General features: G+C 46.9%; 1 protein-coding gene across 3 annotated transcripts in view; it reads left to right on the forward strand.

Annotated features, from left to right (window-relative positions):
- SSH2 (slingshot protein phosphatase 2) overlaps positions 1-12,589 on the forward strand; it is a 207,831-nt gene extending 195,242 nt beyond the window's left edge. For all 3 annotated transcript variants that reach the window (XM_016201957.2, XM_016201959.2, XM_016201958.2), the window contains 2 exons: positions 4,124-4,958; positions 7,385-12,589. In XM_016201957.2, the coding sequence (XP_016057443.2) occupies positions 4,124-4,958; positions 7,385-9,469 (2,920 nt within the window). In that variant the 3' untranslated portion in view covers positions 9,470-12,589. The remainder of the gene's footprint in view (positions 1-4,123; positions 4,959-7,384) is intronic.
- The last annotated feature ends 6,456 nt before the right edge of the window (positions 12,590-19,045 follow it).

Consider the following 19,045-nt stretch of genomic DNA (forward strand, 5'->3'; position numbering starts at 1 on the left):
TCTTTGAACACCGTTGTCGCCAGGGCCAGAGGAGGCAGAGTTGTTTTTTACCCTAGCTTTGCTAGTGGAGACACTGTTAGTGCACAATGGTGAGCCAGCCAGCAGGAGGGAACCCAAGAATGAGAGGACTTGGTCCTGGTCAGGTGACAGCCAATCACGATCAATGTTTAAAGGATTTTCTTAATAGCTTTTCAGAAAAATAATCTTAAAACACGGCACACAGAAAATGCTTAATTGAAGTTTGTTCTCTTTCTTCTTCTTCTTTCTGCAGGCTGCCTAATGCCCTAAGAAGTAACCATAAACAGTCTGATTTTACTATAACTGATATTCCATTTTTATCAATATTTTCCTCTATATAACTTTGTCAAATAGAATTAGTGCTTTACCAAACATACAATAGGGAGAGAGAGAGAGAGAGAGAGGGAGGGAGGGAGGGAGAGAGAGAGGGAGAGAGAGAGAGAGAGGAAAAGAGAAGAGAAGAGAAGAGAAGAGAAGAGAAGAGAAGAGAAGAGAAGAGAAGAGAAGAGAAGAGAAGAGAAGAGAAGAGAAGAGAAAGAAGAGAAAGAAGAGAAAGAAGAGAAAGAAGAGAAAGAAGAGAAAGAAGAGAAAGAAGAGAAAGAAGAGAGAGAATGGGATATTATGTGCATGCTATCATTTAGATTTCCTTCTTGATCATTTACTAAGTAAAAGGCCAAATTCTTACCCAGGGCAGAGGCCACTCAAGGCAGAAGAGAAATGAGTTGGTTGCATCATCCAGGCCATAAACCAACTCTGAAGTTCTTTTTGGCAACTTGTGTACTTGCTACCTACCTGGAACGAAGTGGGGGAAGTCAGCTGAATTTAAACATTAACAGTTTAAAATAATAAATATGATCTAATGCCTTACACCTATTCTGATCAGTGAGGGAGCATTAAAATAAGCTGGCTTGGGAAAAAGCTTCACTGAAAACAGTTTGTTGTTACTGAGTAAAACATGATTTATACATGTCCTATAACCCACCTTTCTGCTCCTATATATAAAACACCTTTGAGCCCAGCCGGGTGTGGCTCAGCGGTTGAGTGTCAACCTAAAATCCAGGCGATTGGGATTCGATTCCCGGTCAGGGCACATGCCCGGTTGTGGGCTTGATCAATGACTCTCTCATCATTTATGTTTCTATCTCCCTCTCTCCCTCTCCTTTCCTCTCTCTGAAATCAATAAAGATATTTTAAAAAAAAAAAACAAACACCTTTGAGAAACTAAAGTGTGCACTAGGCACAGGAATGGCCATGGCAGTGTTGTTTGTAGTAGCCAGAACTGCTCATCAACAGGATGGATAAATAAATTTCACTCTGAAATTATACAGCTGCACACATTAATGAATCTTAAAAACATGATGTTACGCAACACAGTTGTAGAATACATACAGTATTTCATTTATATAAATTTCAAAACATGCTAAACTGAGCAGTATATTATTAAGAACAAAACATGGTGACTCTGTAAAAAAATGAATAAGCACAAAATTCAGGACAGAGGTTAATAATCCCTGAGGGCGGAGGCAGAGGGAGGGGATCAGGAAGTGCCCGTGGAGTAGCAGAGCTGCCTAGCAACTTTCCATGCAGGTCCCATTGCAAAAATGAAAAAGGCCGCAGAATCAGACCTATCTTCAGATTGAGGTTTTTCTACTTTACAAGTAGGTGTCAATTTAATTCCAGAGTCCCGACCCAATATTTTCTGATGATTATCTCCTCTAGAAAGCGAAGGAAATCCTTGCTGGCCAAAGCAGCTATGATGTCAGCCAGTTCCTCTGAAACATGCACTGTTTGTGCCTATTAGCATAACTTTAGTATCTCATTCCCTCCTGATTGGTTAGTGATTTGCAAGCAGTTTTAAAAATCATACTTCCCGGGTTCTTGGGATAATGAAAACATCCCATTTACCTGTTGACGAATAAGATGTTCTTTTACATTATTAGAAGGGTGAGAACAACTCCCTGAGATGTTTTCCTAGTCATTTGCGTAACAGGAATTGTCCTGCCACAGTGGTTGAGAGGAGCTGTTGCAGGTTTGAACATGCTCATATAGGTGAGGGATGGAAATTAGAGTACACAGCCTATTTAGATCAGGAAGCAAGGGTGCCTGTACATGAAAGAAGGAACTTCAAACGGAAGCACAGTGGCATTGGTTGGTCACAGTGTGTAGTCCTCACCTGTCCAACCAGTGAGCTTGCCCCTCCTCACAGCCACACACTCGTTTGGGATGTGTGATATGTTGTCTCCTCCTAGGGGTGGCTGGAGTTCATGCAGCTTGGAAAGAGTGAAAACCCTACCTCATACACAGCTAATTTCTTACAGCTTGTCTTCATAAACAGATTGACCTGTTCCCTACCCAGAAAAGCATCTTTTTGCTCTATAGGCCTGAGTCAGAAAGAACCTCACACTAGCAGCAGACAGGCAGAAGGAGCTGAGAGCAGGTGCAGACTTAAGAACAAACAGGGGTTCACATTAGTGCAGGCACATGACTCAGCAGAGATTTACAGGCCTGCGAGGCAGGCGTGGCCCTGAGCCCAGGGTAAGTTGTTTTGGGCTGTTGCCCATTCTACCCTGTGGTTAGGTCATTCTTCATCAGCTTGTAAGTCATGGAAAAACCATACCCCATAAACCATTTAGTGACCTATTCCCTGGGCAGGTGATCCTGGCCAGCCGCAGGGCCACCTCTCTCTATTTGGCTAGGGCTTTGAGAACTGTGCTGCTTTGTTCGAGAGTATGGTTTGAAATGAAATTTCTTCCCCACATCAGACCTTCCCTCCATAAAATAAACCAAAGGATGGGGGGCGGTCTTCCTTCGGCCCATCTGCTTTCCTAGGTGTCACCTTAGCTTGCTGGTTTTTACCCAAAGATCCTTATAAAAGGGCCTGTGCTTCCTGCTCATTCTCTTCCCTTATGTTGCCGGCCTTTGCGCCAGGCTTTACTAGCCTCATGGAATTCAAGAAAGATTACCGTCCTTCATACTTCATGTCAGTGATTAATCCTATATCAGCTCTTCATCCCAGTTATGAGGATTTGTTACGAACTCCAGTTGACTGTTTCTCTTTGTATTACTCAAATGTTGTTTGGCTTTAGGTTTTTCCTGGTTATTTATTTATTTTTTTTAAATATATCTCTATTGATTTCAGAGAGAGAGGAAAGGAGAGGGAGAGAGAGAGATAGAAACATCAATGATGAGAGAGTCATTGATCGAGCCTGCAACCCGGGCATGTGCCCTGACCGGGAATTGAACCCCGATCGCCTGGATCCTAGGTTGATGCTCATCCTCTGAGCCACGCCCGGCCGGGCTTTCCTGGTTATTAATGAATGTTAAACATGCTCATTATTTTAAAAATTAAAAAATTATAGAAATACAGAGTATGGAAAGGAAAGCCCTCCCCCAAAGTACTTATGCCTTCTGTGAAAGAACTGTTACCAGTTTGGTGATGTTCCTCCAGATATTTTTCTGTACTTACTCTAACATGGGAACTAACCATTCCAATTGTGTTCAACATTCTCTTTCACCAAATAGTATGCCTCAGACATATTCCACTAAAACACCTGACTTTTTTTAACAGCCTCATAGCATATAGATGTATGGACTGTAGTTTAAATCTTTTTTTTTTTTTTTTGGTGTCTAATTTTTTAGAACGACAGTGAACATCCTTTTATGTACATCTTTATGCACTTACAATAGTAGTACTCCAAGAAAAAGTCTTGAAGGAGAAATTGCTGGTTAAAGGGTTAAATTTTGAGAGCTATTGCCAGAGTTTACTCTTAAAATGCTACAACTCACATTCCTCCCAACAGCAGTATATGAGAGGGCTTGTTTGGCCATACCATCAGTAACAGTGGCTGCTAGCAACCATGTTAGCTCGTGTCAGTGGAATAGGTTAAAAAATCAGATCTCATATTTGTTTTTGTTGTTTTGCTTTGTTTTTGTTTTTTGCTGTTAAGTTGAGCATCTTTTCAAATGCTTATTGCCTACTTCCATTGGGCATTAACAAAGCATTTTGCAGCTTAAGATTTAAGTTTATCGGGGAGCGGTTTCTTGGGAGAGTGTTGATTGCTTTCATAGACCAGAGTAATGTGTTTCTTACTTATGTCCTCCACAGCAAACAGCGGCATAACAAGCTCTGGAGATCTCATTCAGATAGCGACCTCTCAGACCACCATGAACCCATCTGCAAACCAGGGCTAGAACTCAACAAGAAGGAGATCACCACCTCAGCAGACCAGATTGCCGAGGTAAAGACCATGGAAGGTCACCCACCCATACCTCCTGTCTTTGTGGAACATGTTGTCCCACAAGGTGAAAATCAGAAAGGCCTGTGTACCAAAGAAAGAATGATCTGCTTGGAGTTTACGTCTAGGGAATTTCGTGCCGGACAGATTGAAGATGAATTAAACCTAAATGACATCAATGGATGCACATCAGGGTGTTGTCTCAATGAATCAAAATTCCCTCTTGACAACTGCCATGCATCCAAAGCCTTAATCCAACCTGGACAGGCCCCAGAAATGCCCAACAAGTTCCCAGACTTAACAGTTGAAGATTTGGAGACAGACGCACTGAAAGCAGACATGAACGTCCACTTACTGCCAATGGAAGAATTGACATCTCGCCTGAAAGACCTCCCTATGTCCCCTGATCCTGAGTCACCAAGCCCCCAACCCAGTTGCCAGGCTGAAGTCTCAGATTTCAGTACAGATCGCATTGATTTTTTTAGTGCCCTAGAGAAGTTTGTAGAGCTTTCTCAAGAAACCCGGTCACGATCTTTTTCCCACTCAAGGATGGAGGAACTGGGTGGAGGAAGGACTGAGAGCTGTCGACTGTCAGTGGTAGAAGTAGCCCCTTCTGAAGTGACAGCTGATGACCAGAGAAGCAGCTCTTTAAGTAACACTCCCCATGCGTCAGAAGAATCTTCAATAGATGAGGAACAGTCAAAGGTAAAAACTATCTTTATAATTCTCCACTTAATGAAGTTCTCTTTGAAGACAAAATATTTGGGATTCTGCTATGTTCACTTTATTTTTAATGTGACTAAAGATTTAGGAAGGCAATATGGGAGAGAGTCTGGCTGAGACTTTCCTTGAAAACTTAGGGTTTAAATATTTTTTTAAATCAGTTGCCTTTTGAGGAATGTATCATTGGAAGCACTTCTGAGAGGGGATGAGGGCAGAAGTGATTAATAAAAATAATGTCCTGGCTGAACAAAGGGCAGTCCCCTCCCTGAACCTCTGCAGTTCAGATCAAATCTTACCAGTAATGAAGTGCCAGGGACTTATATGCTGCCTGAGTGAGACTTGGGTCTCTCTGAGAAGATGGATTTGTTTGGAAAATTCTTTCTATCTCAGAAAATTCTTAGACATGTGTAAATAGTTGTTGGAGTAGCACCTGATTCTCATGCTGAGTTCTTGCTATTAATAATGTTTCTGAATTATTCCTCAACTCGGACGCGGTGGTATTCAGGAATTGAGGGATGGTTTGGGGAAGTGATCTGTGAGCAGACAGAATCTCAAGATTCTTCTCATAGGAGCTCTTATGAACCATCTCAGACCAGGGAAAGAATTACTGTCTATCACTGTTTCTAAGGCTCACCCTTATTCTCATTTTGACACTTCTGAAATTGGGATGCATTTTCATCAATACAATACAGCAGTTGGAAGTAAATGGTGACGGGTTTACTCTAACATACCAAACCTCACTTAATGAATTCAGTGGGGCTGAGTGGATTCTTGACATCCCCTGATGTCTATCTCCTTATATTTACCACCTCATCCATTACTCATCTTTTCTCTCTCTTTTTAACTACCTGAAGGCAGTCGTTGCCTCTGCTTCTGTCTTCTCCTGTCCACAAAGGCTGTCCCTCTGTTTCAAGTCTACTGGGAAATGTGAATATTTGAGCTCTTCTTTGGACCAATGGGTGCAGCAGCTCTGACAGAAATAGCTTTTTTGCAAAGTCCTTGGTCATATGAGCAGTCCCTCCACGGCCCATGTACACACCAGCCCGCTGTGGCGTCTCTCCCAGGCTTGGCAAGTTTGCCTCTGCCTGATGTCCCAGCAGATTTCTCCCAAAGGCATAACTGACCTTGTTAGTTTGCACTAGCTCTGACTCTCTTTTGAAGGGAAAAGACCAGAACAATTTCTAGGGAAATATTATACTTTGAGGGCTTATAAAAATGTTAAAGTAGATTGGTGGTCATAATGATGTCACTTTAAGAAGTGTCCAGGGGCCATTTCCAGAATTTGAAATTCTTCTTCTTTTTCTTTTTCTTTTTTTCCCAAAAGGACTTGATTTTGCATTGGCCAATTTTCTTTGGCCTTGTTCTAAATACATCTGGAAATTCATAACTGGTAGAACAATAAAATGTTGCCCTGGCTGGTGTTGCTCAGTGGTTAGAGCATCAATCTGAGCACTGAAGGGTCTCGGGTTCAATTCCCAGTCAAGGACACATACCTCGGTTGCAGGTTCGCTCCCTGCCCCGGTGGGGGCACGTGTGGGAGGCAACAATCAACGTGTGTCTCTCGCGTCAATGTCTCTCTCTTTTTCCTCCTTCCTCCCTCCCTTCCACTCTCTGAAAAGCAACAGAAAAAAATATCCTCAGGTGAGGATTAACAACAACAAAAATGTCAGCAAGCCATGGTTTCTAAATTTGCTCAGGCACAGGGCCGCATAAGCCAAGTGAATGTTTCCCAGGAGAAGCATGTGCAATTAGGAATTGTGTGATCAGGTACATGGTGCCCTTGTGTGCTGGGCCGCTGCCGCTAGGAGAAGTGGGAGGACATGGATGAAAGCTGGCAACGCAGAAGCGAGAAGAGAGCAGTGAGTCTGCAAATCAGACATCAGGGGGTAGCCTCAGCCTTGCCTTGTCTAACACTGGGCATATTTAAGGTGGGCATATCTAACACTGAGCCCTCGAATGGAACTCTTCCCCTCAAACTAAGTTAGGCTCTAACTGGAAGTTGATTTAGGCCAGAGAGGAAAGATTTCATTTTCTCCAGTATCACCTAAGTTCTGAAGGCTCAAGGTCTTAGGAAAATTAGGAGCCTCCAATGCTATCTGCTGTTAATTTTTGGAGCAAGATATTAGATTGGCATCCTATTTGAGTAAACAGAACAGAAAGTTCAGTAGACAGTGATACAACCTGTAACTAATTTTGTATCTCTGCCTTTGATGAATCTGTTTTTCTCTTGTATGACAAAACAGATGGTCAGAGTACAATCCTCGGCAGAGGACAGTCCCAGGCACTCCACAGTTTGTGTCCTCGTAGCTGGAAGGTTCTCCTGGACCAGAGGATTAGTAAGCAAAAAATCTGGCATTTTCAATTAGACTACGATTCGCCATAACCATCTCGCTATGTTTTCTTCTTAGGCAATCTCAGAACTGGTCAGCCCAGACATTTTCATGCAGTCTCTCTCAGAAAATGCAATTTCAGTCAAAGAAATTGTCACTGAGATTGAATCTATCAGCCAAGGAGTGGGACAGATTCAACTAAAAGGAGACATTTTATCCAACCCATGCCATACACCAAAGAAGACCACCACCCATGAGATGCCCCTTGAGAGGACCCAGGTCCCAGAGAACAAACCTGGAAATTTGGAGCCGAATGAGGGTTCCTGCTCAGCCCAGCCTGAACTAGCCAAAGACTCAGGGAAGTGGGACCCAGAGGGCTGCCCAACTGTGCACTCATCCACCACAGACTTGGAAGAAGAGGAACCAGCTGAGGGGGAACAAGAGCTCTGGGGCCCAGGGATGCACCCAAGTGCCAAGTGGTGCCCTGGATCCGTGAGACGAGCCACCTTGGAGTTTGAGGAGCGATTGCGACAGGAGCAAGAGCACCACGGTGCCACCCCTGTTTGTACCTCATTAACCACTCGCAAGAATTCCAAGAATGATTCCTCTGTGGCAGACTTAGCACCAAAAGGGAAGAGTGAAGAAGCCACCCTAGAACACTCATCTGTCACCAGGGAACCAGATATCAACAAGGGCAAAGAGAAATGCAGTGGGTCCGAGGCTGGCTCACTACCACATTGTGAGCAAGATGTCATTGTTCCAGCACCCAAGTTGCTGGATTTTCACCCCTTGCCAGCTCCTCAGGAGTGCCTGGAGTCAGAGACTAGAACCAAACAGCAAGGAGTCCTGAAGGAGCAGAGGACTGTGGTTTCATGCCAGGGATTTGAGACACAGGCAGTCCCTCTTCCCAGGAAGATAGAAATCATTGAGTACACACACGCAGTTACATCACCAAGTCACACTGAGTCAGGGGAGGGAATAGCCACCAGTGAGACAAGTGGGGAGCAAGGACTGAGGAAAGTGAAAGTGGAGAAGTCCATCACTATGCTCTGTGCACTGGATGAAAATCTGAACAGGACGCTGGGCCATGACCAGGTTTCTCTGTACCCCAAAGTGCTACCTCTGCCTCATTCTTCCTCTCCTGAGCACAACAGGCCCACTGACCTGACCTCCACCCTGAGCAGCCCTGAAGACTGGGACAACAGCCCGACAACAGCCCTGGACACAGCAACTCCTTTTGTCAGTCACACAACCCATGTACCATCTGCCAACCTGGATTACCTGCATCCCCAGACCGTGGTTCACCTGGAAGGCTTCACAGAGCAAAGCAGCACCACAGACAGTGAGCCCTGTGCGGAGCAGGGTCACTGGGAAGAAAGTCAGGAGGGCCTTCTGTCCAGTGGCAATGAAGTGCCATATGAGGGCTCCCAGTTACGTAGTGAAGACCTAAGTTTAATTTGCAAACTTAGTGACAACGTTGGGAAGTTACAAGAAAAACTGGACCCATCACCTATAGCCTGTAGACTCCCACATAGCTCTAGTAGTGACAATATAAAGGGTCTTAGCCACAGCCCCAGTGTGGTGAAGGAGCACACTAAAGAAATGGAGTCCCAAGTGATTTGCCAGGTAGGGCTCACCAAACCATCCCAAATGAGGCATGCAGCTTCCCTCGCCAAGTTAGGTTACTTGGACCTGTGTAAAGACTGTTTACTGTGGAGGGAGCCTCTCTCCTCCGAGTCCCCTCATCTCAAACTTCTTCAGCCCTTCATCAGAACAGACTCAGGCATGCATGCCATGGAAGCCCAGGAACCCCCAGAAAACTCAGATGCCCCTCAGAACCCAGAGCCCACCAAGTATTTTATAGAGCAACTTAAAACAATAGAGTGTATCGCACAGAGCAAGCCAGTGGAGAGGCCCCTTGTACAGTATGCCAAAGAATTTGGTTACAGTCAGCAGTGTTTGCTCCCCAAGGCAGGACCTGAATTGACTAGTTGTGAAGGAGGCCTTCCTCTGCCGCAGACCCAGGGGCTGCAGCATGCAGGCCCAGCTCCAGAGCTGGCTTTGGCTCCCTGTGAGCAACACAGCAGAACTCACCCCCTTAGGAGACTGAAAAAAGCAAATGACAAAAAACGGACAACCAACCCCTTCTATAATACCATGTGATTCTGAGCCTACACATGTGACTTTCTAAAAGAAATGTTTGTAAAAGGGGCAGGTGTAATATGTAAGGAACATGCACTTTATTGGTTAATTTTATAATATTTTGGTCATTTTACTGTGTCTGGCGCATGCAGGGTTTGGGGCTTTTTCCCTCTGTGTATGTATGAGAGAGAGATTGATTTGGATGGCAAGACCATTTTATCATTTTTTATTTTTAGAAAATTCAAACCTCAAAATATAGTCATTTTCAGAGAACACCTTTGTCAAAGGCAAATTGCTGTTTTTCAATCAACTGCCACCTGCTCCTTTTGCCCTCTGAGAAAAGGCATGCTTGCTTGATTGAGGAAGAACGCAGATGGGGAGGGTGGGGGTGAAGCCGGAAATTGAAAATGCTCCCCCTGGGCCACTGTGACGACGGTTTGCTCTCCAGACCTGATGCATCAGATGAGCTGAAGGGCAGCGGGACATCAGCATGCTCAGCCTCGGTCCCCAGTCCTAGCCCTTTGGAGTTCCTGAAGTGGACAGGTTCTGCTACTTTCAAAGGGAGTATTCGAGAATCCATTTCTTCTGGTATTCCTGAGTGGATCATTCCAAAAAGGCGTGATGATGGCTGACTTTGTAAGCTTGTCAAGCAATTCGTTTTTGTTTTTTTATTAAAAGTAAACCCCAAATGAAATCTGAGAGGCCTTCTCTAGAGGAGAGCATAAGAAGGAGGTGAAATGGGGGCGGGGGGGGAGGAGACTGCTGCCCACTACCTTCAGGGTAATGGGCTCCACACAGGTGGCCCTGGCCCTCCCTGCCAGGAAACGTGCTCTGCAGCATCCTCCCAACAGACACAATAGGGACAAGTTTGAAAAACAGCAATTGAAAGTCAGTGTGTTCTTGTAAAATGAATACATATGTAGGGTTTTAACCCTTCCATTACTTGAATAATTCTTTGGGCCTCTGAGTTTAATGGCCATATTTTTTCCAATTTATCTTCCTCCCTCATGCTGTTTCTCCCAGTGCTGCCTTTTTTTTTTTTTATAGATGATATTTGAATTGTTACATTACATTTGTATAACCTCCATTGAATGCAGAGTTTTCTTTTTGATATCACTGCTAACACTTGACATAAGTTTTTTTTCTCTTTCTTTTCCTGGAAGATTTGTCTTTCTCTAGTTTTCACACAGTATTTATGTACATAATGTTGTCATTTTCTTGGAGTATTTTGTTGATGTCATAGGGTCTCTTTGATTTCTTTTTAAGGAATAAAACTGCAACTGGAAAACACAGACAACAGAAATAAAACTGATGGGTGTTGGTAGGAATCTGCAGAGTATATTGACAGTTGTTTTTTTTAAATGGAGACTTCTAATTGCCAGCTCCTGCCAAATTAAGCATTAGTAACTTCCTCCTCAGAGAAACCCTTAAAGGTTCCCATTAGATCACAGTTTGACTGAAGGCTGAGTCCTCAACTGAAATCCCAGAAAGTTGTTTGCGGTCACTGAACCACAGCCAGGGAGTGTATGGGAGTGTTAACTACTTCCCAGGGTGGAAGCTCCTAATGGATTAAGCTGAAAGGTTGCAGGGAGGCCTCAGCCAAGGGCAGGCACCCTTACTGACTCCATTTAGGATGCTGTTGCTTTGCTGCTGCTGTGGAGATCCTTAACACAGGAGCACCTGCCATAAACAAGCCTATTTCAGCTTCTTACAGAAAACATTTTTAGCCTGGAATGAAGGACCCTCATCAAAACTGAAGAGGTTTGCAAATTTGCTTCCTGTTTGCTTTGGTTGATATCCACATTGCTGAGAGATTGACCAAGTACAGACTTGAGATTTAGGTTTTTGGTTCATCACAGCACTGAAAGGAAAAGACAGATGCACAGACTGCCAAGGTGATGTCAGAGGCCAGTGTTTGGTGGGACAGGTGGTAGGGTGACCCAAAGGAGAGAGAAAGGGCCACTCATAGGTGCTCGAGAAGCTGTGAATCCAGTTGCCATGTGGAAGCTGTGGTTGCATCTGACATCACTGCCAGGAGGCATATTGGACAGAAACCTGCTATATGTGTAGAAACCTGCTTTATAGTGTAGTAATTATATGTACCTGTGCTGTCCCTAAATCGTTTCCTTAAATGTCCAAATGTATCATTCACACAGCTTTGTGATTCCTGGATATTGAATGTGTTGTAAAGTGTTTTGTTAGGTGGCATGTACCAGTGTGAGGAGGCTTGCAAGACAGGGTTGTGAATTTCCAGGGCTCATCCACCTAAACTGCTGTCTTGTTGAAGCAATTCCACCACCACTGTGATGGGGAAAGGACAGGACATTTTGGCAGGGCTGGGAAGAGGAAGATTGCCTGGAGGTTAAAAGAGTGGTGTCCATTCATGTTAATCCCTTGAGATGGTGACATCCCTCATGTTAAGAAGTACAAGCAGGACAGACAAGATTGCACTGTTCTCTCTCCTCCCCTCCCACTGTGTTTGATGCTCAGTCTCGCTGCGTTAAATAACAACGAAGATGGGGAGCGAACCTTCTACTGCTGTGAAGAAAAACAAAAACTTTTTTTTAAAGAGTAGAGCAGCAGTTTGCAACCTTTTTCATCTCGTGGCAACATAAACTAGTTACTAAAATTCTGTGGCACACCAAAAAATATATTTTGCCAATCTGGAAAAAAAAGCGTAATTTTTATTGATTTTTTAAAAAATAGTAATTACCTACCCTTTTTGCTCTGAAGTGACTTTTTAAAAAATCAGGTGCCTATACTTGTATAAGGATTTCTGGTACCAAGAATTAACCAATCAGACACAACCTTAGTATGAGAAGCGACCAATAAGATGCAACTCACTCTTTTATATGACCCATATATTTAGGGTTCAAGACCAATATATTTATGGGGCAGTCACACCCCATAGCTATTGTTATCTTGGCTGTTGTCATATTTTTTACAATCTAAAGGAAAAGAGGTCAATGCCCCTGACTAAATAGGTATTACGTGTTTAAAAAATTCTTGCAGCACACTGGTTGAACATTGCTAAAGTAGAAAAAACGTTCTTGTTTGCCTTCCATTTTTAAAAATATTTTTTATCATTTAATTTACCTGCCTAAATAAATGTCCTCTACACAGGGTCTGTAATTCAGCCGATGCCATGGGGGTTTGCCATTCCTCTCAAACTCCAGCAACCGAGTGTTCTTGTGTTGTTCACATAGCTGAGCGATGTCCAGGGAAAGAACATGATGCGCTATCAAGGATTTTTCAGACTCTGTTCTCTTCAAACTTTTGATAATCTTGGGTGGCCTATTTCCATTTCCTGTTCATGGAAAACCCATCCCTGGAACAGCAGGTCTGGGATGAGTAGGAAAGTCCTTGACCTCTTGCTCAGTGCCTCTCTTTATTTTGAAAACCACCATAATCTGACTCTCAATTACTCTGTAGGAGCAAGTGTGTGTAAGTGTGTGTGTGTGTGTGTGTGTGTGTGTGTGTGTGTGTGTGTGTAAAAAGAGTAACATTTTGGTCCCTGGGGTAAAAGCCCCAGGAGCACACAGATTTTGAGCTGTAATCTGGATGGTTACCTGGTCAGTAAGGAGAGAAATCCCTGCCCTTTCTTAATTTTAGAAACACTTAGGAGTAGTGTATATTGTAGTGGACGTGTAGCACTGTAGTACAGTAATGATCATCTCTCCTCATTTTGGTTGCCTTTCAGATTCTGAATGTTTGGGATCATTCCTAGCATCTCAGCCTCTTCCAACTCTATCTAGCACTGTCCTGGTTCTGTACCTTTATCCCTACCATATTTCCTCTCTCTCATTTTGGGAATTACCAAGAGCTCCGAGGACAGCCTGAGGATGACAACTAGGTTCTGAGGGCCCGTCCTGCTAAAGGGCCGCAGGCAGATGCTGTTGGATAGACCTGAAGCTTCTGAGACGTGGCAGCTCACAGAAATCTCCACCTGTTCCATCTGAGGATTTCAGTTCTGAAGTGATCTGGGCATGTTTGGTAAAGATGTTTTTGTGGGAGTTTTTTTTGTTTTGTTTTTTTAAGAAAGCATTATGCAAAATGGGTCACTTTTAAGGGCATTTTTAAATAAAGCCATTCTTTGGCTTTTTTTTTTTCCTTTGGACAACTATTTGTGGATACTTTGTTTACATTGTGTGAGTATTAAAATGTGCATCATCTTGACGGCAGCTCAGTCTCCTCCTGCAGGGACCCAGCCTGCCCTGTGAGCCATGGCGCAGAGCAGGGCGGTAATGGTCAGCCCTTGTGGGTAAGCAGGGAAAGCCTGGAGCCGACTTCCACCTGTGTTCTGCACTCCCATCCAGCACTCTGTATGGAAATAGTCATCATTTCCTTAGTGATGGTGTGTCTTATAGTGACGGTTGTACTGGTGAATGGCTAGTGTCATTTTTGTTTAATTTTGTTTTGTTTTTTGATGGTAGATGAGATGAAATTTTAGCTCTTTCATCACCAACCCAACTTGAAAGGATCTTGGATTTTGTTTTCCCCTTCAAACTAAAACAACAAGGCATGTATTAGACAACTGTATTTGGTGTCTCAACTCATCCGATCTCCATGTTAGGAAGAAGCCGCCCACTCCTAGCCCTTCTCCCAGGGCTGGGGCCCCTTGATGCCGTGGACAGCTCTTGCAAGGTGCTTCTGTACTTTTCCAGCCTGGAAGTGGAGGGTGACTCAGCCTGACTCCTGCTATGAAAAAAGAACCAGCCTCATTTTCTCAGTGCCCCAGAGATCTAGGACAGGATTTCTAAACTGGAATCACCCCTCATGGGCTTGAAGACGCCCCAAGGGATATGTGACTAGTGCTGCCATCTGTGTCCTCACCGTGACACTGGTGGCAGCATCCTGTACACACATGCAGAGCTGATGATGCCCAGGGCTTAACTCGAGCTGATGACCCAACCTGAAAACTGGGTAACTGGCCCTGAAGTGTTTCCCAATCAATAAGCCCACAGGGAGTTGTTTGGTTTTTATGTTTTATTGGATTTTGGTTTGCTCGGTATAGCTTAAGGTGCCTTTTCTTTCCTTTTTCTTTTTTTTTTTCTTTCTACATTATTTTTTGTAAGACTTGTTATAAATGTGGAAAACAAGTCCAAAAGACTGTTACCTTCACCCCAGGCCACCCCAAACTTCTATGCTCACATTTTATTAAAGCAGGTGCTCCCTGGAATCTCTGGGACCTTTCTGAGGCATTTGAAGCAGAATATAGAGTGGTCTCATCTCCTTCCTTACTCTTCATGGTGGTTGGGATGTTCCACTTGTATCATAGATTTTTTTATTACTGATGTGCTCCGCTGTTTTTAAATGTGAACTTGTGCGCAAATGTGCAGATTCAATGTTCTTGTTACAGACTGAATAAATTTTTATTTTGAAGATGAACTACGTGTACTTAATCAGGTGCAACAAAGAGGGTGGGAGAAGGTGTAGGGATTGGAAGAGAACACTGATGATAAACATGAAGCAGTTCTTATTGATCCATCTCCATCAAGCACACCCTTAAGAGATGGCTGAGCTCTGGAAAAATAACTTTCTACCTCCCACAGAATAAAGACTGCATGGGAAATAGGATCACTAAAGATTATTTCAGATACTGTGACTCCCATCAAGTGACTAAGCTGGGAACTTGCCTGGTCAAAGAGGCTCTTGCCAAAGCCACCACCTGAATGTTAGGAGAATGAATAAGCAAAGGGAACCCAAATTCCTTCGCCATCTGTGGTGCAGAGCGACTGCTCTGGGACAGCTGCCCTGACCTGCCCCAGCAGGGACTGGAATTCTCGGGTGGGTGACCTCTCTGGACATGGGAGAGAGCTCACAAGCTTTCAGCACAACACCTCAGCTCCCTCAAAGGCTTCTAGAAATGACTCCAAAGAAGCAAAAACTGTAACCCTCTCCCACCATTAGAAGAGAATCATTTGATGTCAATGGGGGAGGAAGGGCAAGCGGGCAAAAGGGCAGTTCTCTAAAACAGGCTAGGGGGTGGGGGAAAGGCTCCCGCTTCTTCCAGCCCTCCACAGACCCATCATGAGATATTAGTACCACTCATCACACACAGGACAGCACTACTATGGAGGAAAAGCCCAGTTTCCAAATTGCTAACAAAATGTAGTGCAATTTCCAAAGAAAACACTGTCTTGAATTACAATTGTCAGGCTGGTCCCTATCAAGTGAGAGGGGCGTAACACTGGTCTCTAGTTGCACGATAGTGAAGGTGAGATTATTTCACAAAATATTCTAGGGGTGCCTAGGTCCCCGCCAACCTAGGTAAGTTCAGCCTGGCCTTTCTAGCCAAAGCAAACGGGCCAAGTCATGTCTTAAGTTGCCAGGGCACCTCTTCCAGAAAATGGCTTTATGGAAGATGAAGCCCATGCTGGTCTTGGACAGGTACAGTCCAGAGCCCAGCTAACAGTTCGAACGGGTATCGAGAAGGGAAAGCACCAAGCCCAAGTGGCTGCTTCACCAGCTTGGCACTTTGTGCCTTGGCTCCGCCCACCCATAGCTCCGCCAGGGCTTGGCAGCCAGAAGAAGGCTAGAGGGCAGGTATGAGCCGGGCCACATCTAAGCATGCCTGTGACTCCTGGCTCCTGTACCTGGAGAGCACCCCCCTTTCCCCATGAGGGAACGGAGGGCAGGCTGGGTTGAAGGAGCCCTGCTTCCTGGTCCCAGGCCTGTCCTCCAGGATGGAGTGCTTAGCTCTCTTTAAAGAGGGGGAGGGGACGGGGCAAGAAAAGATGCCCTTCCAGGATAGGAGGCGACATGTCAGACTCCTCTGCCAACGTGGTGCGGCGCTGGGAAGAACCCAACCTGGCCCTCCACTTTACAGCCCAGAAAGCTGCAAAAATAGGGTGACAGCCAGGAACTCCAGTTTTCTAAATAGTCCAGATGTCCTTTCCTCTGAGCCGCAAAGCATAACTCTCAGCGTCAGCACTTGTGAGATAAAGCGGCACTGCCCTTCAAGGAAGGGCAGAAACGCGTGGCGCTGGAAACCATGGACCTAGACACCAGACCACCTGGGTAAGAATCTCAACAGCACCAACTCCCAGTTGAGTGATGAGTAAGCTACTTAACTTCTGTGCCTCAGTTTTCCCATCTGTAAAATAGGGATAGTAGTAATATCCATCTCAGAAGACTGTTAGAATGGAATTCATATGTGTAAAGCCCTTAGGACAGCGTCTGGCACATAAGTGTAGGCTGTTGTTCCTAAGGAGCAACCGAGTCATTACGGTCTTTTCCTCCTAGCTTTGTGCCTGGGATCCTTAGGTAAACGGAAGGCTCCTCATCTACCCCTAGGGTCCCCCATAACATGAATTATTTCTGGAGCACTTGTAACAGTTTGATTCTGTCCCCCTACGAGTCACTGAGCACTTGAACTCGCCCTGAGAAAGGAGCCTTGTTCCCACCACCTTCCCTCCCCTTTACCAAATGCTGATCTCTGCCCCCTGGAAAACTGTTCCGTCGACTCCCAGCTGTGCCCTGGACAGTGGGGAGTAGTAACTGGCCGCATGCTTGCTGCCCTCCGGGGCCTTAAGAGCCAAAGACACAGACCGGGCAGGGGGTAGACCGCGGCTACAGGGACCAGTTGTTCTTCGCTGGCTGTATGTTGACCGGTTTTCTATCTCCTTAACCTTGGTCAGTCCTCAGATCCCTGGGTCCTGAGGGGGTTGGGAAGGGGCAGGGTCTTCCCTGGACAGAGGCCGGCACCAATTCAAAGGAGGCCCAGAAGACTAGGAGTCAGGCTGGGCATCTAAAATTTGGCCAAAGACCTGTGCCAGCCGCTTCCCCTTGCACTGGAGTTCCCAGGGGGTCAGGGTGCATTCACTTTTCTCCCCCAGGCCATCTTCCGGGAGGGTCTGGAGGCGCCGTCCCGCAGCCTCGCCCCCACCCCGGCCACCCCGGGCCCGGCTAAGCTGGGAGCGCGACGGCGCAGGAACGCGGCGCGGAGCCACCGCCTCCAGCCGGCCGCCGGCCCCGAGACTGCGCGCCCCCTCCGCGCCCGCTCCGCGTCTCGGCGCCCCCTGCTGGGTGTGGGAACCGGGCGCTCCCATCACGCCCGGGAGGGGCCGAGGGCGGGGAAGGGGCGCGCCACCCGCACACTCACGCACGATTACTTTGGACGCTTTTCCGAGACGCGCGGGCTGGCAGCGCGGAGCCCGCAGCGCTCGACTTTCCCGCCGCTGGGGGGGCGGGGCACCCCTGGGCCCGCCCCCCGCCTGGGCTCCGCCCTCGCAGGTTGATGGCAGCAGCAGCTGGGACCGCAGCGGCGCCGGGCCCCGGAGAGCCGCACGCAGCGGCCGGAGCGCGCAGCCCAGCGCCCGGGCCCCAGACGCCGCGGACGCCCGGAGAGGCAGCGCCGGCGCCCTGACGCCTGCCTCGGCCCCGCGCGCCCCAGCTCCCTCGGCGGAGGAGTCGCAGCGCGAGCGCCCCTCGGCCCGCTCAGGACCAGGTACCCCCCCCCCGCCGCCACCGCGGATAGCGGAGCGGGCGGGGTCTCTGGAGGGGCCACAGGTCTGCGCCCCCTCCTCCCGGCCGCCAGAATCGGTCCCGGGAGGAGCAGACTTGGTGTCTATATTTGGACGGACAGCGGCCCGCGCACCCGCAGGGTCCAGACACCTCGTCTCACGAGAACGCAGTGCTGGGGCAGGAGGGTGCGGGGAGGCCAGGCCTTAGGCCCCGGACTGCAGAAGCAGCCTGAAGGGCACCGGGATGCCCGGGGATGGCTTGGGGGCAGGAGTCAGTGGCTGAGGCTTTGGAAGAGCTCCTTGTGTCCCTGGGTAAGAGCGGAGGGCAGGCCCCAGCTGGAGGAAAGGCACCTCACCCTCCCCACTCCTGCAAATCTGGCCCTGGCCCCCGGGGAGGAGCACCCCACCGCCAGGATAGTTTAGTAGGAGACAGGACTCAGGAGAAGCGGGACGGAAAGTATGGTAGGCAGAAGTCAGGGGGCCGCGGTTGGAGAAGCCAGTGCAGACAGGAGTGGAAGGAAGAGGGATGACCCACCTTACACTGTGTCACCAAAACAACATGGGAGGAAACTGATGGAAACAGCAGGAAGGACTCAGGTTAGCTGACAGGAGGACCTTCTCCTTGGCAAATTTTTACAAAAATGCAAAAAAAAAAAAAAAAAACCCATCTGCCTGAACCACGCCAGAGATGAAGGTCATGGGGGGCTGCATGTCTAGCCCCACAGCTGGCTCTGAGCCAGGATCCAAGGGCCAAGGCCTCTGATTCTGGACAAGGTGCCTCTAGCAGATAAACCACTTCTGTGAAGAGATGCTCATCCAGGGCTGGCAGTGGGAGGGCAGCCTGGCTATGAGGCTCCTCCCCAAACCACTTCAACTTCCAGGAAGCTTTTAGGCCCAGTGCCCCCTCAGTCTTGGTCTCTGAGAAGTCAGGCCCCACCCAAATCCTAGCCCCTTGCATTAAGTAAGCCCCACTTTATAGGTGGCAAAGAGCTTTCCCATACTTCAATCACCTTGAAGAAAGCTCCCTGCTGCTAGGACCAGGCTCGGTATTAATTTATACCGAACTCCTGGCCAGATAACCCTTCTCACTTGCCACCCCCCGCACACTCTCTCTTCCTCCCTCCCACAGTTC

The sequence above is a fragment of the Miniopterus natalensis genome, chromosome 17 (genome assembly GCF_054644295.1).
Source record: "Miniopterus natalensis isolate mMinNat1 chromosome 17, mMinNat1.hap1, whole genome shotgun sequence".
Lineage (NCBI taxonomy): Eukaryota > Metazoa > Chordata > Mammalia > Chiroptera > Miniopteridae > Miniopterus > Miniopterus natalensis.